General features: G+C 42.8%; 1 protein-coding gene across 1 annotated transcript in view; it reads right to left on the reverse strand.

The window, feature by feature from the left end:
- lrmda (leucine rich melanocyte differentiation associated) overlaps positions 1 to 24,539 on the reverse strand; it is a 226,378-nt gene that overhangs the window by 54,282 nt on the left and 147,557 nt on the right. Inside the window, exons 3-5 of the mRNA XM_084375266.1 lie at positions 17,327 to 17,453; positions 15,813 to 15,952; positions 12,111 to 12,237 (exon numbers count right to left, since the gene is read on the reverse strand). Of these exons, the coding sequence (XP_084231392.1) occupies positions 12,111 to 12,237; positions 15,813 to 15,952; positions 17,327 to 17,453 (394 nt within the window). The remainder of the gene's footprint in view (positions 1 to 12,110; positions 12,238 to 15,812; positions 15,953 to 17,326; positions 17,454 to 24,539) is intronic.

A 24,539-nucleotide genomic window follows, 5' to 3' on the forward strand; every position in this document is an offset into this window, starting at 1 on the left:
TTCCTTCCCCCCATAAACAAACCTCCAAAAAACAAACAGTTCCACCCCACAGAGAAGGAGATGGGACAGCGAGACAAGAGGGAAGGGCAGACAGGTGTCAGGAAAGAGTGACATATGTGACAGGGGCCAGTCAGAGAGAAGCTGGAGGAGATGAGAGGATGAGGGTGTCTTCATGAAAGGAGCATCAGACTTGTTGTCTCACTCTTTCTGGCCTGCTGGTTCGGATTCTAGGCTAGGACTCCATATTTTGATCACTCTGATATCTCATGAATTATGTACCATACGCCATTAGCATTAGTTAGAGCCAACGTGGTATCAATGATACTATTGTTTGGAGGAGGAGGGGGGTCAAGTCCTGAGACACATTATCTTTGAAAACCCTTCTGGAGGGAAAGAAAGACGATGTCTGGAATTCAGCTGACAAAAGCACTCAGTCGTCTTGAAATCTGATGAGTCTGACAGGATGTTAGCCCATCTGATCCACTGTCTCAATATTCCCTTACAGTGGTGGTGGTGGTGGGGGGTAGGACGGACAGGCCGCTCCTCACCGTGCTTTTAGCACAGGTGTGATGAAAGTCGGAGCCGCCGCAGCTCGGCCCGCCTCTCGGATTACCCCGAACACGTCTGGTGACGGACGTTGCCAGTTGGCAGGCAAAACGCTGGGAAGTGATGCCCGTTGTGCCCTATCCATCTGCCTGCTGCATGGAAACAACATATCAGGTGATCACCAGGGGAGACTTATTATCATATCATATTAAACGTCTGGGATATGGGTTACAGTTTTAGGTCCTAACAAAATAAAAGACAGACGAAGTGGGCTGGTGGTACAAGGTCAATGCTGTCATGTCTGACTGTGGACATCTCTGGCACCTCTGGGAGCTGTTTATCACCGTGAGATAAAAGAGAACAGGGAAGACAGACTAACAGAGAGCGAAATAGAGATCCATTGTCTGTCCGAATGGTTTCATTTGCCACCCACTACCAAAGTACAGCATTTCCTGTATTCACTTAATCTGACTTGATGAAAGGACAAACCTTTGTTCCACGCTGCCTGGAGAAGTTAGCCTTGAAATAAAATATGTGTTACTAATCATGACTTACAGTACATCTCAAGGGATATCTTATTACAGACCTTTACAGCTCATTGGCTCTGACTGAATTTCTTAAGTATGGTACAGTGCATAGAAGTCAGACCTACTCTGGGAAGAGGCACTGTGAATCTGTCAGCTTGCAACTGAACGCCAACTGAAAATAAAAACCGAATGCGACTGTCAGAGGTTAGAACGCCTTTGATAACCGATGAAAGATGCAGATAATTTGACACAGGCACGAATGAGCTTAAAACGTATTGTTTTAGCATGTAAAGGAGTCAGATGTTGTCCTTTAATCACACGTTTCAGAAGATGTGAGCGTCTAACTCCACCAACCTCTCAAAGATAATACATTCTTCTATCGTGGCATTGATGATCTTCACCCACTTCACTGCCCATCTGTGCCCTGCTGCCCCATGCCAATCCTTCACAGCCCTCTCCAACACCCCCATGAATGACAGAAGAATGCTGCTCGAGTGTCACTTGACCCCTCTGCCCCCGCAGTGACCTCCAGTGCACCCTGGGCAGTGTTCACTCTTTCACATATTTCCACTGCTAAACAAGAATGTCTCCCTCTCCTCCTCTGTCTCAATTTAATTTCCCCTTTACAGCCGTCCAATTCTCCCATCACCCTGCTTCTCTCATCCTCTTTTTTTTCGGCCTCTATTCAAAACTTGAGAAAAAAAAAAAAGAGAGAGAGAGAGAAAAAAAACGCCTCTCCACCAGTAAAAAACACAGGGATGAGTGGCTATTCAGAGTGTGATTGTTGGGAAAATGGGGCCGCTGTGTTTGTGAAATGCAGAGTGGGAGAGAGGGTGCATTTTTGGACACATGCATATGAAGAGGTGCACACTTCAAACTTATATACGAACTGAAGGGCTAAACAGTCTCCTACGTCTTTCAAAAAGCGGAGCGCCACAAAGCGTGAGACTGAATTCACAGTGATGGAAAGAGTCATCACATCCCTCACTCAAGTAAAAGTACCAATACGACACTGTAAAAGTACTCCACTACAAGTACAAGTCATAAACATGCTTATACGACTGCTGCTTAAATGTGTGTGTTGCATTTTAATGTTATGGATGTTTAAGGTAGAGCTCGTTTTAAAGGTAAGAATTGTCATCTTGTCAAATTCATACTCAAGACAAATAGGGGCCAGCATATCACCAGAATAACTACTAGCTGCTGCTAACCTCGCTGCTACCATTAGCTGGTTAGCTCAGTTAGCCGTACAGCTAGGGGTCCAGACTGGGAGCTCAGAGCACTCGGGGGTGTTGGTGTTTAAACTAGTAGCACAGGAGCTTTGAACCAGGGCTAACGTCATAATGTCAAAACTGTATCTTACATATTGCAACTTTAATCTTTGGGTTTAACACAAACATTTACATTCATAAATCAATGTATATATTTAAAGTGAGTAGAAACTAAAGCTGTAGTGGAGATGGAGCGGAGCAGAAGTATAAAGTTGTGTAAAATAGGAATACTCAAGTACAGAACAAGCAACTCAAACTTGTATCTATACTTGATTAAATGCACTTCGTTCCGTCCCTCCGCTCTCAGTGAGACTGTTATGCAAACTTCTGTCTAGCTGAACATTTGGACCGCATGCAATAAATCCTTTATTTATTTGCCTTTGCACAGAGCTCTTGAAAACCTCCTCACTATCAACCGTCCCTGTGCAATTCATCTCATAACATAAAGTGCCTTCCTTAGGCTAAATGCGTGTGCCGCTGACATTATTGAAACTGTACGTTCTCTCTCTGTCACTCAAACGTGAGGCTCCTGACAGACTAAGCCCTTAATGCAGCAGATTTGACTGGTTAATCCTGTGAAAAACCATTCTTTTTGTCTCGCAGGTGGAAAGGTCGCACAGCGAGGCCTGTCTCCCTTGAACCTACAGTATGCCTCCCGTCTTAGCCTCCAACCTAAACATGCTCCAGCCCTCATCATTGGCCCCTCTCACCCCTCCTCAGCCGTCTTACCCACCCGCATGCATAAGCTACAAAGCTGGAGGTGTCAAGACTACCTGTCTCAACAGCACCCCCCCTGCCTGACCTGCGGATAGCCCTCAGGGACATTAATTATAGAGTAGTCTGACTTGTTGAGAGGAAAGAGACAGACAGACAGACAGACAGAGGGGGAGAGAGAGAGAGCAGAAAAAGATAAATGCAGAGATGTTGTTACAGAAGCTGTCACCTCCTAATCATGTCATCCTGCTGTACAGAGGTGATGCTGAGGCTTTACTCGATCAGGTTTCCCATTCATCACCAGGGCTGCTGGTGTTGGAGGATGCTGAGGGCAAATGTAGAACGGTGACTCTCAACTTCCCACAGGGTTCAAATTTTAAACTAGTAATGTCCAAACCTGTCTGTGTCTGAAAAATCATCAAGATTCTAGTCCGAGGATTTTTATTCTGATTGTTGCGCGCAGACTATCCCTGTCATCTAAAATCTGAAATCTCCATTAGCTTGTCCTTTCACATGCCAGTGTTAGATCACGATGTGCACATGCAGGGCATCTGGCTGTTTACACAAAGCGATAAGATGAAACACCGCATAGCTAGTGTGTCTGTTCAAGGACCACTTAAAAGGAACACAACGCTGCATCCATTTCTGAGTGTTCACTACTGTGCTTGCGGGCAAAAAAACAAAACAAAACATGGATCTATGATAAAATGACATTCCTGTGTGTGTTTTTAAGCTATTGTGTGGACAACGACGTCTACTCCGCGAGCATGGGTAGACAGTGAACTGCCACCGTGTGATCAGAGCAATCTGTCCAAACAAATGGAAGCTTCTCTTGCACATTACCGTGTTAGATTAGACGACTCTCGGTCATTTGATTCCCCACTGTCTCGACAGCTCCCGTTTCTAATGGACCGAGTGGGATTTCACAAATCGTGAAATAGGGAGAGGTCAACGTGTTTGAAGGTTACCCCTGTCGGGGGAATCAAAATAAATAACGTTCAGGTGTGCTATTCTCTGTCAGGTGAGTGTCTTAATGATGCCAAGTTAACACATACTAAATAACAGTGTCTCCCTACGCACTGACAGCCTCAGAAATAATTGACCAGCGTGCTCCAAACTGAGACGCAGTAGGCAGAGAATTCAATCCTGCAGCTGACAGAACCCATTGAGCATGTCACTAGATTTTGCATTATACACAAAGCAATGTCAGGTCAGGGATGCGGCCTCCTGCTAGTTATTTGCGATTGCATCTCTGAGGGTAAATTACCTGGCTCTCCATAATATGGTCTAGTTAACTAATTTCCTGACAGCGCGCTGTCTCATAAGAAAAAGTCTCAGATTTACTGCCTGTCAAAAACATGATGGACTGTTTTTTTCTTCCTTCCTTCTTTCTTTTCTCCGAATGCTTGGCAGCCTCTCAACTAAGAGCTCATATTCAATATCCTCTCTCGGTGTGCCGAGGACATCTCTGATTCCAGACAAAGACGTTACGGCTGAAAATGAACAAAAAAGAAACATAACCTTATTATGTTTGAAGGCTACCAGCAGTGTGTCATTTCATCCACAAGTTCCCATGCAAAAAAATTACAGCTGGGGGGGTTGTAAAGCGATGTAGCGTAGTCCTCTTAGTAAGGAAACAGAGAAATCCATTATCCATTATCCCGGCGACCTCTGCGCATTGACAAGCACACACATACATTATATGGTGTCCTGTCATTTTGTTGTTATACATGTGTAAATCATTCACTCTCTGTCAGAAAAGAAGCTTTGACAACAAAACCTCACCTCACCAGCGGGGTCACGGGGGAAACTGAATCTCACTGCAAACAAAGCATAGTTTTACCTGCGAGAGCAAGGCCTGCCACTGATAGCGACAAAGATGACAATAGCTCAGTGATGGTGTGAAGACTGCCTTTAAGCTAGACTGTGCAGGGGGAACAATGCAACCCCCCACTCCCTCCATGGAGCTCAACAGTGTCTGTTTTAAAGTTCACAAAGCAGCACCAAGGTCTGCCTACCCCTTTCTCTTCTCTCTCTCTTTTTCTATATGTGTTGCCATTCAAGCTGGACAGTGTGGCCTATCATCGTCTCGGCAATGACAGTAGGTGGAAACGCTAGCTTTCATTACACAAAGTATAAATAGTGTAATCTATCAGCCCTGCCAATCAGGATGATTGATTATGGGCTGTCAGGGAGGAGAGTGACACATTAGAAAAGTTTGGTTAACAATGCCTGTAGCTGGTGCGGGGCTGCTGCCACCCAGCCCAGTGATTAATGTGTTGTCAGCCTGTAATCCCACACCCACGCTTAATGAGGCAAGAATTTATCATCTCGGCAGAGTGGCAGATGTCAGGGGGAAAGGAATCCAAGTGGCTGGAAACAATATACTTTTTCTAGCCTGCGCTTGACATGTCTGACAAGCTCGAAAAACCACAAAGAAGGTCTGTGCAAGCACAAACTTCAGCGGAGGGACTTTCGGCTCTGGCTCCGTCCTCTGTTGCATGCACATGAAAGTCGCTGCTGAAAGAAGACTCTATCTCCATTAACACTGTAGTGAGGGGGAGACATAACTGGTGTAATGGATTAATGCTCAGGGAGAGAAACGTTAGATATTTTTGGAAAAGCATTTCTCACAAATTAACTAAAGCAAAACTCACTGTGGTCCCTTTTGTATCCACCTCATCTAACACAGACTTTAAGCTCTAACGTTCATTAACTTTTTCTAACAGCGTATCCACATCTGCATGTCATAAACAACAACAACTTTACTTGAATTATCTGATAAAAACCTGAATGCGAATTAAAGTAACGCCGCCTCGAGAGGGTGCACATGACAATCAACTTCAAAGCAAACTATAAATGCGAGCGCTGAAACAGTGATTAATGTGCACTGTCAACATCAACTAAAAGAGACAAGGCAAAGAACTAACTGATCTCTTTGAGAGATTTAAAGTTTGGCACATTTCTGTGGAAACACCCGGTGGGGTGGGGAGGGGTGAGGAAGAAAGATGGAAAACACTAAGCCAGCTGTCTCTCATTAGGCTAGCAGCATCTTCCTGTCACCAAAGAGACCAACAGGGAGGATTAGCTCTGATTGGACTGATAGGCCAACGCACTGGGACGCTGCACTATGTAATAGCTAAAAGCATCATTTGATAAGAAGTGTGATTGAAGAAATGCCTTAGTGGCTATCATTTGGTTGCAGCAGTACATGTGCAGGGATGTTGAATTTTGCAACCCTTTGGCATTCCATGAAGGAAAGTTCAGGAAAGACAGTTTTATGGAGGCACAGGCACCGATTGTGCAGATTTTGCCTTTTTTAATTATAAGCGTTCAATAATACTGGGGAGTGAAAATGTTTTTTTCCCTGTAGATTTCATTGAAAATAGCAAAATTACAATAAAAACCTGGCCCTTCCCGAAGGCATCTATAAAAGGATCTAGCTGGAACAGTATGTGTAAAAAGCAAAGGCTTTGTAGCGTGCCAATCCCAGGCCCTCAATATTATTACACTAATAAAACCCTAACAAAGACTTACATTTTACAGATAAAAAAAGAGAAAAGTTATGTGAACGATGCCATTATTTGTCAGAGTTTATGAAAACTTTATATCAAAATGGGAGAGGGAGACGTCTCATTATTGCTGGCCAGCCTTGGCCCTGTTTTCTGACAGGCCTCAAACTCCACTGCTAAACACAAGAGACGTCGAGACAACAAATGCTTCACCACAGAGGCGTTCCTCCTCTGTACTCGATGCCAGCAGAAGAAGAAGAAAATCAGTTAATGCAACTCGGCCACTTCGGTGTCTCATAAAAGCCCTCGCAAAAACACATGTTTGTTTTTATGCTCTGGGTTTCGCCAAAAATGAATAATACATCCATCATTTCTGCCTGCGAGACTGACGTGACACATGGGTCACGCACCCCGTGTCTCCAGGCTTTGAAAGAGGCAATAAATCAATCTTGGCACTATTACTTACAATTAATTGTGCTTTAAAGTTTTACAGTGTGTTTATGATATGCAGGGCCTGGATGATTTATGTGGACAGTGTGAGTCACTCCCTCTAATTGCTGTTGTTTTCCCGGCTTATAACCCCTGCGTGACCTCTTGGTTTAGGCTGCCAGAGCGCACAGAAGAACTGGGCCTGTCGCGCCGGTCCAAACATTGGACAGGCTTATACTTCAGCAGTCAAAAACCGGCTGCAGAAAAATACACACAAATGGAGGCACTCGTAGATACCGACAGACAAATACCTGGGAGAATGAGCACGTGGCTCGCTGACAATATCTGACACAAACACCCACTCTCTTCCCTCTATCATTCAAACTAAACAAGTCCAGACAATTATAAACAGCTGTTTTAACATTAAGGATATGTTGTCATGAAGAGACAGAGAACAGCAGTGCCACAAGTGATGCAATTAACAGATAACAAGCGTTATGTAAGAACATAATTTGAAAGCAAGCAGATCTCAATATGTCAGTGGGTTTATTTGTCGGAACATAAAGCAGACAGGCACTCAGTATGGTTACATTTAGCCAACAACTCCTACTCAACCCGCATCGCTGTCCTTACTCGACCTACTGTATACATATTGAATCAGGAATGTGTTGTGAGAGAAAGGTGACAAATCAGGGTTCTGGTGCATGTACAGAATCGAGCAGAGAGTGAAGGTAATAAACATTCTTCCACAGCAATCTGTTGGGTTACATTTCCTTCCCCCATTGAGAGCCGTATTCTTTGAGTTTCCTCTGAGGACACATTTGTTCAGTAAAATGATTCAGCAAACCCACTGAAGGCACATTCACAAAGCGCTATATTGCATGCTGTTTGTTATGTTTGAGAGCTTCGGGGAACTCATAACTCTCAAGCGCAGACATGAACGTGGCAACGTACTTTACAGGGTACATCTGAGACTTGAAAAGGAAGCAAAACAACCGACCTATAGCAAAATGCCTCCTCTTTTTCCAGAGTTGCAGTGCAAAAAAAGAGCCACAATAATGCATCACATCATGCACAATCGTGGATTCTAAAAACCCATGCAGTCTATCTTAGATTTGGACCACTCCCTTCGGTGCAAACTTAAAATGAACCGCTGTCTGCTGCAGAGTAAAGCAGGTTAGTGTCTGGGGAAGAAAAAACAGAACTGAAAAGATCCACTTGAGGACTTTCCTGGCTCTGTCACTGTCAATTCCCTTGAAGAACCGTTACCCTGTGTGCAGAGACTCATGGGACCCGAGAGCTGGCTCAAGCCACCCTGCAATGCAGTCTGCTTTACATTATACGCAGAAGGATGTGGGGAGAAGAAAAAAAAAGTGTGTTCATGCTTGAAAATCAAGTCAAATACTTCGTCCAGGCAAAATCTAAGTGACATCCGAGGAACATTTATACCCGCTGACGTAGCTACCAAGCTGTGCTTAGTGAGGGGGACCATGGAGTTACTTCATTCACTGTGAAACACTCTTAAACATGTGGCAAGGAGTAAATGTTATTCTACTAGTTAAATTTGCTACGCGCTTTTTTTCTTAGCAGTGCTCGGGATGTGAAAACAGAATGTGCTGTCACAGTGTTTTGATAGACATGGCCAGTTTAACCCAAGGGTTCGACAGCATGATGCAGGCTCCGTGGCGCATTGGAGGGAGGTGGAGGAGCCGAGCCAAGAAGTACCACATGTATTTTCCGAAAGCAGCCCAACGCAGTCCAAGTGGCTCTACGTGGTTTAACGCCATTTCATTCCATGACCTCTAAGTCCTCAAAGAGAATTATCACATTATAGCATTCCAACACGCCCAATTTCCCAAAATACAGCTCAAGGCTTTTCCACTCTGACTCTGCTCAGTGTTGTGGTTTTGGGAAAACACTTCAATCGTACCCGCTGTGTGTTTTTTTTGTTTACTTCAGGTATTTTTATAGATTTTATTCTCTCTCTCTCTCGTCTTTGTCATTTGTCATCTGTTTCTGTCTTACTACTTGTCCTTTCCACTCACAACCGCAATATAGCAAAAAACCAAAAGAGAAAATTACCCCCCTCTGAGTTCGAAGCAAACAGGGACAAGTCAGGGACAGCTCATCGTCACCCACTTATGGTGTCATGGCCACTAGTGCATGAAGACACACAACAATTAAAGAAGCGACACAATTATCCTCAGTGTATGAACATGGGTATCTTATTTGAAGGCAGTTCTTTGTTTGCTACTTGTTTGTCTTTGCAGTGAATGTTTGACTCAGTGACCTGAAAACAGGCATTTTTCTAAGAGCTACAACTCTGCATGATAATAGACTGTATAAATAAAATTGATTTGATTTCCACTGGTGTAAAGAATCTTTAAAATGTAACTTTAAGAATAGATTGTATATAATTAAAGTCCAGAATAAGTAAATTGTGTTGATAATAATGCAGTCTTTGTGATATTAGTGCATGCAGCCAGGTGACATGATTTTCAGTTGAAGTGGCCATGATTAAAACAAAGAAAGTCTTCATGGTAAACAAACACTCATGAGGTGAAAGAATCACTACAGACAGATCCACTGCAGCATATGGAAGTCCCCTCTTTGATAGGTAGACATCGCTCAAGGATGCAAGTCCCCTCTTGGCAATTAGTTAAAAAAAAAACCACACATTTGCAGTAATATTATGGAAATATACCTTCAAAATACATTTTCTATTCTATTTTTGTTTTTTCAAAATGACCAGAAACAGAGGTACACACTTGGTTGGTGTAGAATGAGAGTCCACTGTTGGAAATGTAGGGATGTGTGTGTGCATGAGTGTGCGTGTGTGTGTGTATCTTTTCCTGCAAACAGCCATTGACTGTCTGGTTGTGATTTAAGCAACACGGAAAACATTGAGAATGTATGAAAAGTTATGGTGTTCAGATTGTGCTAAAGACCATAACTGCTTTATCAGAACCATGTGGCGGCCCTCGGTGCCACGCCATAATGGCATGATTGAAAAGGAGTTAAAACTGTGGTCACAATCCACTCCAACTGACTTGAGAGAGGTCCTGAAAGTTCAGCGCTGTCTCTTTTCATAGCGAGTCCGTTAACTATTCCAATACGCACATCATGCAGTGGGAATGATCTGATAGAGAAGGGGCTCTTTCTTCAGATTTATGCTGTCATGAGTGGGCATGTATCGCTGTAACCCTGCTGCAGTTGCTGCTGTTTCTATGGTTTCAATTTATCTACTGTAAACAGCAGGAAGGAGATTTGTCATAGAAGGAAAAGAGGAAAAATGACTGAAGAGAAAAATGTTCAAAAGATACACCCAAAGTCCCATAATTTCAGAAATAAACCTTTTAGATCACGTCCGCGGTCTTGTATTTTTTTTCCTCCCAATACTTGCACTAATTGAGACTCAAATGGTGGCACAAGCGACAGCGAGACAGCTAATTACCATCCTTTGTAATGAAGCAAATGGCAGACACTGTACCACGAGCTACTGTTATGAGCAACACCCTGCTGTACCAGACATAAAAGCAACACAAATATCTAATTATGCCATCATCTCTCCTCGCTTTCCCCTTCTGGTGCAGACATTTCATTAATTGGTGGCCCGCACTATTGGTCAGCTTACAATCACTCCGATGATGTGGACAATTAGAGCCGGGAGGTACTCATGGCTCATCAAGTCTGTGGTAGTTGACACATCACATCTCATCTAACTCAAAGCAAACGTTATGGAAATGCTGCTGTGACATCTCAGGGCCCAGACGTGGGATGTGTCCAGGCAAAAAAAATTCTCTTCATTGTGCCGACTCAGTCAAACACCGCTAATAAGGAAGAGTAGATAACACAGAAGAAGAAGTATGTTCAGGTGCATAAAATACTCTGTGCAATGGGGGGTAGACGCCTTTTCATCAAAGCTGTAACCTTTTACTTTGCATAGGGAATAAATAATCATATACAGCAGGTTCAAAAACACAAAGACACAAAAACACACACTTCATGTCAGCTAGAATCAGTGATTATCTCTCCTTTCATCTGAGGCTGTGGCGACAAAGGCAAACATTTCTTTTCCACTGACAAGCTATGTAAATAATATCTTATAAAGTGACTTTACCCTGCCAAAAAGCATTGTAGAGGTCCTTAGTTTCTTTTTATATAAAGTGGATGAACAGTGTTTTCATTCCACTTTTCCACATCTACCAAACATGCCAGACTGAGGTTAAATTATTTCAATGTTGTTCGCTTTCTCGCTTGCCACTTGCATAAAGAATCAGGAACAAAGCATAGCATGAACTGACACTAAAAGAGTGCGCTATCTTAGCTGATTGTCGGAGACAATAAATATTTTGTTTTCCACGTGCACTCTTAAACCCGACATCGACTCACGTGCTTCTGATTTGTCATCGGATGCCTTTGCTCCTGCTACTCCTGATCCATTTTTACCTCCCAGGCTCACTGTCAGAGCCCCAGAGACCTTGAAACGACAAAGCTTAGCTGATCCAAACAGTAAATATTTCATGACCTTACAATTACATGAAATCAAATCTAGGCAAAAGGCGTTCATTTATATTGCATTATCAAAGACGGGGGGGGGGAAGGGGGGTGAAAAGGGATGAACTGGGTGTATCTATGAACCTCTCGAACTCTAATTAGTCTGTGTGGCCCAAAACAAGAGAGGGAGGAATAAGTGCACGGGCTCGGGATAATTAAGCGATTGTGAGCGGCGTGTACGTGAGCTGTCACTCCAATCGCCAGCCATGTCACACTTGGCAACACAACTGCGACCGGACAGCCGCCCGTCGTCTTTGATCTGGGGCTCATGCATACAGAATCAGGTCAAGCCGTGGTCACACACATTTACACACACGCAACACACACACATGCACATTCGAAGCGATAGTAAAGGGAGACTCTTTTTCAAAGGGCCACAGTGCCAGGACCTCTGTAAAGGGAGACTGACAATCAAGCAAGCACGGGACGAACGGGAGGATAAAGGAAGAGAATAGAGGAAGGGAAGAAAGGGGTGAATGCGACAAATCCACTCAAGACTTCAAAGAGACTACTTCTTAACAGAAAAACAAAAAACAACAGAAAGCTTAACTTACAGCTTCCGACTTGGGTTTGACCACTTTCATGAATTCGCCTCTTGCCGATGCCTCCATCACTTCTTTTTTTGTCACCTTCCTGGTGTCCAGAAACTTCAGCCGGGGCAACTTGTGCAGAACAAAGTACCTGTGAGAAAACAACAATTCAGCTCTACTGTACTGCTGCCATAAAAGGTCTCCTCTTAGGCCCGTTGTTGACAAAGAGACAAACAGCGAATCTAAGGAAGTGTGTAAACCGTCATATACTAATCAAACTGACACGCATTCTAATATGTAAATGCACGCATCAACTAAACTTGAAAAGAGGCTGTGTTTACTCAGATTTAATGGTGATGCAGATTTAATGGTGATATTTTCTTGTATGTAATAACCTTCAAAGCTGATAAGAATAAGTAGGACATATAAATAGCACGAAAGGAGATACAACCCGTCTGCCAGAGCTGTCATTCTGGCAGCATCACAGATATCTCTCTAAGCTTTCAGACACACTCTGTCTTTCATTGGGAGGGAGAGAAACGTCAAAAGATAATGGTTGGAATACATAGATGACAACAGATCCTTTCACGGAGCAGGCAGGGAAGGAACCAGTATGTCAGGGCTGAGCTGGTAGCCAAAGAGGACATGCAATGCAGCACCTAAGTGGAGGGTGAGAAAGGACGGGGGGATATGGGCACAGACACGACCTGTGCGCAAAGAGCCGTGACAAATTGATGATGGCGATGGCGATGAGCGGAGATGGCAAAGCCCGTGTCAAGTTTTCAACACCTGAAGATTATAAGGAGGGGATGAAGGGATCAAATTTAGACTGACGTGGAAGAGAAAGTATCTCCGTGAAAAATTAAGCAAGAAAATGATATCATTTAAAAAAAACAAAAAAACAGAAAACAGAACCGGCCCTTAAAATCAAAAAGAAATCAAACGATTAAAACACTAAAAGACTTCTTATTGGGACATTATTATAGGATGAGGTGACCTGCTCCTAACCCCAGCACTCACATCCAAGAGGCCCCCCAATCCCATGCTGTGTCTCCCTCCCTGTAAAAAGGACTTTGTTCAGGGCATTTCTATGATGAAATGTGAAGATGCCCTTGGGAGACACGCGGAGAGGTCGTTCTCCATAGGTAACCTACCATCACAGGGTCAGAGCAGATGACAAGGCTCTGTCAGCCAGTAGGGATATTAATGATTCAACCAAACCAAAGAGGGAGGATGAGAGAGCACAGGGAGGGGAGGGGGATGATTGGGGGGAGAAAAAAAAGACTTGTACACTTTATTTAGCAATACCATGTAACATGTGTGGACAACAGTATGAGTTTTGCTGCCCTTTAAAGTGGTTGTTGTGGAATAAACTAAGATTATCTAACATTTTTGGGGTTCTTTAATTTCCAGTAGCTTGGCTTGAAGATTTTTTAGAAAAGACTGTCATCTGTTTCTCAGTCAATACGCATATGAAGTACAAAATAATTAATTTTAGTTCTTTACGAAAAACAAAAAGGATATAATATATTTTTCAGGCAGTAACATGTTTATAAGTGATTGCTTTCTGTGAGTGTATTCCTTAAATTATAATGCCTGGAAAAAACCTGACCAAAACCAGAGTCAATATTCAGTTCTTTGCTGAATTGTAGTTTTTGTCTTCTAAATTCCAACAATACTGACAGACAAATCCTACATTTTGTTAGCTGCCATACTCTGTACTGGTAAAAGGTAAATACAAAAGCAAAAGGTAGTAACTAATAGTTGAGTGTAATTATTACAAAATGACAAACTATATCAACTGAACTAAGGATGGGACATGATTTCTCTAATATTCAAAAAGGCAATAAACTATAAAAATTTAATACAACACAATTTCATACTGTTTTACTTTGTTTATATTTGGCGGACCCTGCCACCTTTCTAGCTTCAAACAGTGTTCTGGTGACCTTATTTCCCTCTGAGTACAGCTTGTATTCAGATATGGAAAAGATAAATATTTCTGAGTTTGTGTTATTACCTCATTAATGTTGTAAATATTAAAATTCTGAGTTTGAATTTCTTCTCCAAAACTACATAGTGCTCCTTTAAAAAAATATATTTTCCATTGTTGTTTTCGCTTGTTTTATACCACCAGAGGTCGATCTTTTCGAATAATGGTGGAATAGTTTTGCTTGAAATGCCCATCCCTAAACTGAACGCCCTTTTCATTTTCCTTGTAACTATGTAATATTCCACAAACCTTCAAAGACATTACATTTAAATTTCAGTTCCTTTCTAGGACGATATCAGGAAACTACGGGACCCATAAAGTAAAGCCTTAAAAAAATCATTATACTTTGCATTACAACTATGGAAGATAACATCAAAAGATATGAATCTTTACAAATTAACATTTATAGATCTTGTGGGTAATTATTGTGCAGCTGCATTTGTGCAATTAGAAAAAAAAGGTTGAGTGAACACAAAGTACAGCAGGCACCTCAGGCACAAGCTCTTTGATCTGCCACAAAAGGAGATCTGACAAACTGATAGCGCTCCTGAAGATAAGGGGTTAAAATGTCACGTAAAATACGTTAATCTTTATACATCACAGAGGCCGAGGTTGAGTTACATTTATTATCACAATATTTCCGGGACACTTCGCTGGGTAGACAGTGTCCTATAAGCACACTGCCACATAATCATCAACCACCGTGAACATAATATTAAAGCTTTGAATTCTTGTGTTATTGCAGTTCTACAAATGGCCACTGAGTGTACGCATGGTCAGCTTAGAACAGCACAACATTTAACCTCTCCGCAGACGACACGACGCTGTGTGAATGAATACTATGTTTCTATGTCATTGCACTAATTGGGGCACCGATGCAACGCACCAGGGTGTTTCACTTGAGAGACCAAGAGCTCCCGAGGCATTGGGCTGGGTATTTATTGCCCAAGGCCAGTGCTGTCACGACCTGCATACAGCCTAACCTTGTCAGACATGAAATCTGCATCACGCTCAAATTGATGTTTTACTATGTGACACATTATGAATATTACATTACAGGACCCTCGACGTTGTCAGTCAAAACAGAACAGCTTTCCTCACCAGTAAGATAAGCATGCGAGGAGAGAGGGGGGGAAAGGGTGAGAAGGGGAGGGAAATGTGAGAGAGAGAGGGAGAGGGAGACAAAAAAGAGAGGAGAAAGATTATTCAAGAAAGGCATGGGTGGTAAATGATTAATAGGCAACACAGAGTCAGAAACAAGCACTTAGGGCTAAAACAGACAAAAGAGAGTGTGCTTTTCGCCTTTTATCGCATTTCATGTAAAGGACCCTGACAAATGGTGGTCATATTGCATGGCTTGAGGCCTGGCTTGATGTTTAATGCATCATCTGCTCTGGTACGGCAGGGTAGTAAACACTCATTTGTGGTGGTGACTAGTCACACATGAAATCCATTTTGCAAACTGGAGTGTAGAGGGGCCAGTTGACAAAGCTTTTAGAGTGATGTGGTTGAATCCGCAGTCTGCCTGTGAAATGCAGGGGGGCTGGATGTTAAAAAAAAGGGAACATCTTCAAATCCATTACTAACAAAAAGCTATCACTCAGAATAGTTCAGTATCAAAACTGTGTGGCTGAAAATAAACACACACTGTCTATCTATCTATCTATCTATCTATCTATCTATCTATCTATCTATCAGAGGTCACAGTAAAACTATTCCATGTAGTTACAGACCTGTATCTCTGGTAGTCGTCCTCATCCTTATCCGGGCTGACCAGCTGGTTGGGGCAGGCCTCGTTTCCCAGCAGGCTTAGGTACTCCAGCGACGGGGTCACATCAGCCAAGTGTTCCAGCAGGGCCTCGATATCAGTCAGGTGTCAAAGGGCGGATGTCAAGGACCCAGCGCTGTTAATTACATTAGCATTTACTACCCGCGCAGCCCCTCCCGGGCCTGTCTGCACTAAAACACGTCACTGTCAAATTTACCGAGGTGCTCAAAGGGGCTAGTCACTGGCTTTGTGCGACCGGGCAGACAGAGGGGCAATTTAAGGCGCAGGCTTTGGCATATAGTAGTGACACAATTTGGCTGCCGCTCTCTCTCCCTTTTCTCTCGATCTCTTTCATTTCCTAGGTGGCCGGGTGCAGAACAGTGACAAAATGATGGATGCCCTGTGGTTCAAACAGTCCGTGCTTCCCAGAGCCGCGCTGTGGAAAACTTTTTGCGAAACGTGGAAAAAACAAACAGCCCCTAAAGCAGCCACATTCATCACTAATACATTCGCTCGGAAAATTGAGCCCCAAAGTGTCAAAATACAACTGCGCTAATGCGGTGCTCGAGCTTTAAAATGGCACTGTGCCACGACAGGATGTACATAATTGGCCTATTAGCATGTGCCGACCACTTCACAACCGAACTCAGCACACAGTCCCAGACGCACACTTCAAGGAGCCCCAGTTTTAATGTTGACTCTGGAAGTGTGTGTGTGTGTGTGTGTGAATGTGTGAGCATCGTTACCCAGTAGGATCTGCATAACCAGAGGAAAACAGGACACATTGCTAAACCTGTTCTGAAGCTTCGAGGGGAAGTTCACACATTTGTGAGTGATCATAAACAGCCTCGCAACGTGTCTGTGTCTCGGATTTAGGGTGGCTGTGCCGAGCTCTGGTTTTAATGTGTTTACTTTGGGTGGTAGAGCACGCGGGGCTGTTATAATCAATGAGCCTAAAATGTGGAGCATGTTCTAGTGTGTTTAATGACAAATCAAATAAGCGATTCATTTCATTTCAGAGAGGTAAAGCAAAAAAAAAAATCATAATGCAAATGTGAAAAATCCACTCTATAATTTAAAATAATTAATATTACCAAACAGTAAATATATTACACTGCATTATGCCTCATTCTTGGGATGTATTTTTAATATAACACTTCTTTTATTCCCTTTGAAAATAGAAAACAAACACACATATGTTATGTTGACTCTAAAATCTGATTCCACTAGAGGTCCCTGTGGCTCAAAAACTAGTCCTGTGTGGAGCTCTGTGACAGCCAAGTTCTTTACTCTCTTTTGCAACACACAGTTCTCCCTGCAAACCCATGGCATTAAAAAACAGTTCTTTGAGACAAAGGCAGGTTGTATTGACATATGAATGTTAGCACGATAAACTGATACTGATGCCTGTGGTCTAGTCTACCAGTAGACTGTAAATCAAAATAAGAAAAGGACTGAGGGATTAGTTTGAAAGGATATTTGGTTCTTATTGAGTGTGAGGGTGTGGAGGTTGGGAAACCTGGGCAACCGGAGGTCATTTCCGAGCAGATTGTTGTCGACGACCAGCTCTTCCAGCTCAGTGAACATTTTGAGGCCTGCCAGTGACCTGCAATGATAAGGCAACAGGAAAACTGTTATGGCTCTAAATCTGGTCAGCCGTTATTGTGCAGAAATAAATATTTCAGCCTCCCTCTTTCATACGCTGGGAGAGTATGGGTCCGGGCCTGTCAGGGAAGTGAATGACAAGAATTAGTGGTGCTGAGCTCCCCTGGCATGGTGAGGCATCCTTCAGCGGCTGGCAGGATGAGGGATGGGGGTCACTTGTGAGTAGCCAGGATTCAAAACAAAAGGCTTCAGAAATGCGGCGGGCAGGATGAATTTGTCAATGTCTTGTGCCTTGAGGCGCCCAGTTTCGCCTGACCCTAACCCTCCATTCCCAAGACAAATCACTCTGTCACAGTTCACCTTCACTCCCCAGACACAAATTTAACTTGTCATCCATCATTTTCACAGAGGAACCGGAATACACTCGCAATCACAGATGGAATGGAGGAGGAACTTTTTCTTTTTTGTGTGCGACCGTGCCACGATAGGGGTTAGTGTTGGGATTTTAACATCAAAGGACCGTTTTTTGTTTTTTTTGGGAAAGAGGAATTCTGCCTTTCCGCTCCTGTTTATGACGCATTGCAAGGAGGGGTGAAGGGTCATCTACACTCACTCCCTCTCACACACACATCCACATTCACACAGGCATAGAAATGATGGAGGGTGGTGTTAGGAGTAATGTTAGGGCCCTGCAAAGTTCAAGTCACGGAAGGTGCACAAAGGCAATGTGTGTGTTGTCTAATCCTTCACACTGTCAACATGCCATGTTAAAGTGTCCTGGGTGACTTCATTGACATTTAAATCTGCCAGAACTGGACGCAGGCAGTATACTCCTCAAGATGTGTTTCTCACAGTTCACACAACAGGTTTCTAATCATTAAATGGATTTGACTATACTAATTATTTACTCCAAAGTTTGAATTATCACAATTCTCCATAATTTTTCAGTAAGTGCAGTATGTTTCTGGCTTTAAAAGCAGACCTTGACATTCAGTTATGTAAATACATATTCCAGTGCACGGTGTCACATTGCAACATGACAAACTCAAGGTACAGTGAGGTCTAAACAGCTGCAGTGTGAACTATTGCTCCTCCCTGGTTCTGCTGAGCGTCAATGGCTGCCATAACACACACCAACCTGGAGCTATGTAAATATAACACCTTTATCATGACAATCTGCAAATGGATGGCGAGGAGCAGGATGCAGCGTGGGGGCAGGGCAAGATCTACAGTCTGATTCATTATGGGAGAGCAAGTACACACTGAGGAAGGAGGGATCAATTAAAAAAAAGATAATTTGGACAATTATAAATTGGACTCAACCTATAGTCGCTGATCCTGAAACACACATATGTACTGTAGATGCACACGCTGGCAGCAACTCTGTACTATAAAGCAAAATGTTGCAACTATTTTCTCGGTAGAAAACAACAAATCAGCAACTCATCGTGGACTGAGCTGCCTTATTTCAAAAGACGTCGACATTTTGCAAACACACACACACTTGATACCCACAACAACGGCTGACAGCACCTAGCCAGTGTGCTGCCAAAGCCGCTAGCTGACAACCTCTTATCAGGTCTGATTAATGCATTGGCAAGATGGATGACTGGAGAGATGTGCCAGTTTTATGAAATCCTACTCTGTTTGCTTGTTTTTTTCCCTCATGGTGCTTCTCATTTATGAAAGCAAAAATGGCCCATTAAAGGGGCATTATGTTATTTTGGAGAGGAAATACAAACTCAGAACTTTAATATTTACAATATCAATGAGGTAATAATACAAACCCAGATATATTTATTTTTCCATAACTGAATAAAGAAGCTGTTACAGAAGCTAGAAAGACAAAGTAAAGCAGTATGAAACTGTGTTGTCCTTTAAGGTCAGTTTGTTTATTCTGTTAATGCAGTCATGGAAACAAATAGAGTTTGTTTATTTAGCTTGTTTAGGCATAAAAAAATAAATAAATCAGTCAATGAAGATCTTTCTCTTCTGATTACAATTTCTTCTCCCAAACTACATAGTGCACCTTTAAGCTAGCGCTGGTATACATTTCAGACGTAGTGACAAATTATAGTTTTGCTTTGTTTTTACTCTTTGGACATTTTACTGTTGTTTACCTTGGATTAAAACACATTTCCAAGCTAAAATCATGAAAAATGGATATGTCTGTGAGAAATCTCTAAGTGGAAGTATGGTAGCATAGGTATGAATGGGCTGTTGGCCCAAACCAGTAATTAGAAAACAAAGTGTACATTTTTCAGCACATTCATTGTGTTTGCATTGACAGGGAATTCAGTGCAGCATGCAATTAATCTGCGAGTATAATCTTTGTTATAATGCGCAGCTCGGCATAATTGTGTACCACATTATTGCATTTTCTGTGAGGTTGCTAACTAACTATTGCCACCTGTAAGTGTATGAGTGTGTGTGTGTGTGTGTGTGTGTATGATGGGCTGTAGTCCTGTGGGTTATGTTATTAGCTGCTCGGTTAAAGGGAGCCTCGTGGCGCAGGAGGGAGCCTTATTAATTGTTGTTTTCATGTCACCACTGCTGCGTGCACTGGCTGATTTAATCAGTTAAATTCACAGCCAGGGGAGAGCCACTGAGTCCCATCCAGCATTAACTACAGTGCCGGATTGAACTTCTAATACTCTCCAGCTTTTCTGTGTGCTCCCTCTGCAGATTTCCATAGCTGGTTTCATTACTTATTATAAGCTTTCTTGTTTTAATGTGCGGCCTGGAAAACTAACAAAGTTTAAGCACTGCAGTAAAGTACTTTACTTAGAAAAAAAAAAAAAGAAGAAAAAGCAGCTTTTACTTTTAACAAAACTAATGAGCATAATTGAAGTGAGTCCTAATGCTATAGAGATTTGGGAAATGGTGTGAACAGGGGAAACACACACATTTTACTGAAATTATGCATACAAACAGTTTTCTCACAGTTTTTATGTAATTCACCTGGTTCAAAAAATGACAGTGTGAATGAATGAAAACAAACTGTAATGTATGTTTAGTTCAGCTAAAATAGTAAATGTTGGAATTTTACAGATCCACTATTACTATGACTGCTATGTCGCAATGTTTCATATATCTGCTAGTGTGATTTCCACAAACGGCTGTCATGTTTATGAATATCATTAGCTTGAAAAAATATGTCACTTTTTTTGTAACAAGCCTTTACTAAAGAAGATAGAGAATATCTTATAGATTTTTTTTCTTCCTGCTCCTTATTTGATCATGAGATGTGTATAATATTGTTTGTTTTGTAAAAATTGCTTTAGGTAATTTACACTGAAATGACCAAAATAAACTGAATATGAATGAAATTAAATAATAGCATTATACATATTGAGGAAAAATACGATTTCTATAGTAACAAGCGATCAAACGTGTTTTCTTAAACCTCTAACTAGCAAGAGAGAGAGAAAGAGGGGGAGAGTGGGGGTAGCTTTAACGAGGTGAGGCGATGAATCCTCTCCTTGTTAAGATAATTATGATCAGCCTCATTGTCAGAGCTAATACTTCACACGGGGCTGTCTTTACGCTTTGACTACCACTTAGCCTGTGTAAGCTCACCATCATACATCATACGGCCCCGTGTGCATCAGCATGTGTGCTTTTGGGCTTACATAAGTGGCGCATGTATGTGCTGAAATCTTCATTATCTGTCTGCTGAACACACACAAGGGTGCATATACTAATATGTAGCTGGCGCAGCACAGGAAGCGAGGCAGGATGTGAGAAAGAAGACAAGGACACTGGAGAGGAGACGGTGACCCAGAGAGCTGCCCTGCCAGATCAATACACTAATACTAATGCAGACATAGTGATTGATAAACCACTGCTGACAACAGAGGGAAGAAAACTCTCGACCATTATTGGCTGAAATGTCAGTCACTCCTGCCAATGCTGTGTGAGAGTGTCATGTCAGATATCCTCAGGCAGCGCATGAAAAATGGAGAGCGGCAGCCTTGGCTCTTTTACATGAGTTACACAGTCTGCTTCTTTTGAAACTGTCGCCTAAATGAATCATGGTCTGCATTTTTTAGAAACTCTGAGGAGGTCAAATGTGATGTTTGTCTGAGGCGCACATTACAGAGCTATAGTGTAAAACAACCTCAAAGCCTTCTCTATTACTGAAATGGTGATAGAGATCACAGAGGCAACATCCCCGCAGCTAGCACAGCAATACAGAAAAAGTTCATGAGTCGAATGTATATTAAAAAAAAACACACAAACACTGAGCAACTGCAGAGCCCCCGCAGCTGCAGTCCACAGTTAAAGGGCTGATGTCCTCTCTGCAGAAACGCAAAGCACTGTTATTCTAAACTGAGGCCCAGAGCTGAGGAGTGACAGTCATAACGACGCCCTGTTCAGAAGGCAACAGATAAATGTTTGATGAATTGACCAATACTGGGGCCATGATGGCCTTCATATGTGCATAATGGACTATTCAGAGCACACTTCAGATTGCCTGCCAGGATAAGGTACTGTAATGAATGGGAAAAGGAACTGGACCTGGGAAGCCCAGTATGTGGACTGGCTTTAATAAACTTAATAAGAAAGGTGAACGGAGGAGGGCTGGTTAGAGATGGAGGCAGGGGGCTGGAGAGCCAAGAAATATTCTGATGGTTTTCGCCACATTGTACACTGCAACATATCTCTCAGCATTCTGAGAAAAGGTCTGAATTCTGACATTAACTCAGACTTAAAGTCAGAGAAAAAAGTCAGAACTAATGTTTCCTTTAAAGGGGCCCTAATCATCTTCCATAGGGTAATGATATACTGTTTACTGAGACTTTTTAATTCCATTTTCAAATATTTTTCATATCTGATCAACAAAGAAATCTCAAAATGTTAAGTGTGATACTAAATAACTGGATAGAATTGATGTTATTGTCATGAGATAAAGTGGCAGTGAGCGTGAAAGGCACAGTGTGACAACAGTTCAGTTTTGTGACAATAATGGAGAAATTGAGGATAAAATGCAACCTTTTAATACGAGTCTCCATTAGTTCAACACAGTTGTGTTTCATCACTCTAACCCACAACTGGAACGCAAATAAACATCAAAAAACACCAAAATAAGGCATCAAAACACTATCAGGATTAGCTCGTGGTAAATAAGATGACATTATCTGTAAAGCAAATTAATGCCCTGCAACCCCTCGAGCCCCCCCGAACATCCCTCCTACCACCTCCACACAGTGCTGCTGCTGATCAGGTCTGTTCCAGCACTCTCCCCTCCAGCTACAGTTTATGGCCTATACACGTCTCCGTACATGCATCTCTGATGGCGACGGTGAATTAGACTGTCATTATCTGTCTCTATCTCCCCCACAGCTCTCCCTTTCTCACCCCCTATCTGCCTCACATTTAGACAGTCACCGCTCAGTGTGGCACTCCTCTCTCTGCATTGCCAGGCCTCAGGTGGCAGTCATTTAAAGATCACACGTCCAGGACACACACAGCCCTCCCCGAATGCATGTCAATTCACACATGGGAAGGGGATTACACGTCTCCTCCTAGGCAGCTGCAAATTACTATTAATGGTGATGCAAATCATTAGAGTACGTTTGGCGCCGCCAGCGAATCTCTTCTTTATGTGGGTTCACTCTTAATCTGTTTTGAATATTGCGCTACGCTCGCTCCTGACAGCCTATGTGTAAAAGCATCACTAGCTACAAAGCTGTCAATTGGAGGTGGCATGTCAGATTGAACTTTGCACGGGGTTACATCATTTTCAAAAACAAAAATATATTTTTAGAGAGCATAAACAAAGTCAACCAAGAAGAAATCTGTGAAATATAATTAAAGCAAACAGCAAAGTTCTTTGTTGATGAAGAAGTTAAATATCACCGCTCATTACTTCACGCTATACGGAGGTTATTACGTGAGAAGTGCTATTAAATTGTTGCAAATGTCTACACCATGGTGCGTCTGTCGAACGTTTAAAGCCAGCTCCTGTGTGTTTGAATGATAATGCCACTGTGGATCCTGCGGTGTCTGAGTTATAGACTAACCCCTGTGGATATTCCTGCTGAGTGTGTGAGGTTAATATTCTCTCTCAATGTCATTAGCGCTGGCAGAGGGGCTGGGAGCACTGTGAATCAGACAGGGACTGATCCTGTCAATTCTCACACACACCCCTCCACACACCCACACACACACACACACAAAGAGCCAGAGCCAGACAAAATCAAAGCCACTGTACTGAGGTCAACATCACCTGGCCTCATGCTTCCCCTTGCATCTGCAATCCCCGTCTGATTAATGACTCTGGATCAACCCTGGCCAAGGGATAAGGACTTGACAGACATTCCTGTCAGGCCCAACCTCATAAGCCTTGCTTGACCCCGGTTTGGCCCGGGATGGAGACTAAGCTTCAACAATGACCCGATTGAGAGGTGGGAGAGAGTTGCCTCTATCCTGGCAGAGAGAAAAATGGAGTTCACTGCAGTAAGCTGGGCGTCTCTTTTAAGTTTTCAGCGAGTGAGGTTTGTTACACAGCCAGACAGAATGACAGCTGCCTCCAATGTACCACACCGAGTTTTACATTTTGAAATACATCATCAGACCGGTATGACCCGGCATGAAGTCAAAGCTCCGATAACGACCTAGGTGGCAGAGAGTTTCCTCTATCCTGGCAAACAAAAAAAAAATGGAGAGTTCAATGCAGAAAGGTGGACGTCTCTTTCAAAGTTTCAGGGAGTGAGGGCTGTAACACAGCCAGACAGAATGACAGCTTCTTCCCATGTACAACACTAAATTGTACACTTTGAAATACATCATCAGACAAGGGAGGTGAGCGCCAGTGAAGCCGAGCTCCTTCAGAGAGCCTATACAACACTTCCCCTCCTCGCAGCACCTGCTCACAGTATGGCCATGCGTCTTGTGAATGTTTGTATTGAAAGATTAGTTGTCTATCCACATGACAAACACCCTCCTCTCTCAGTGAGCGGGAGCTGAAAATCAATTCGCTGATGGCATCTCAGTCAGCGAGGACATCAGTGCGGCACAAACAAGCACACGCAAGCTCCGGCGCGTGCTACACGGGCTCACACCTCTTTAAGTGTGTACAATA

The sequence above is a fragment of the Pagrus pagrus genome, assembly GCF_965226575.1.
Source record: "Pagrus pagrus genome assembly, chromosome: 15".
Classification (NCBI taxonomy): domain Eukaryota; kingdom Metazoa; phylum Chordata; class Actinopteri; order Spariformes; family Sparidae; genus Pagrus; species Pagrus pagrus.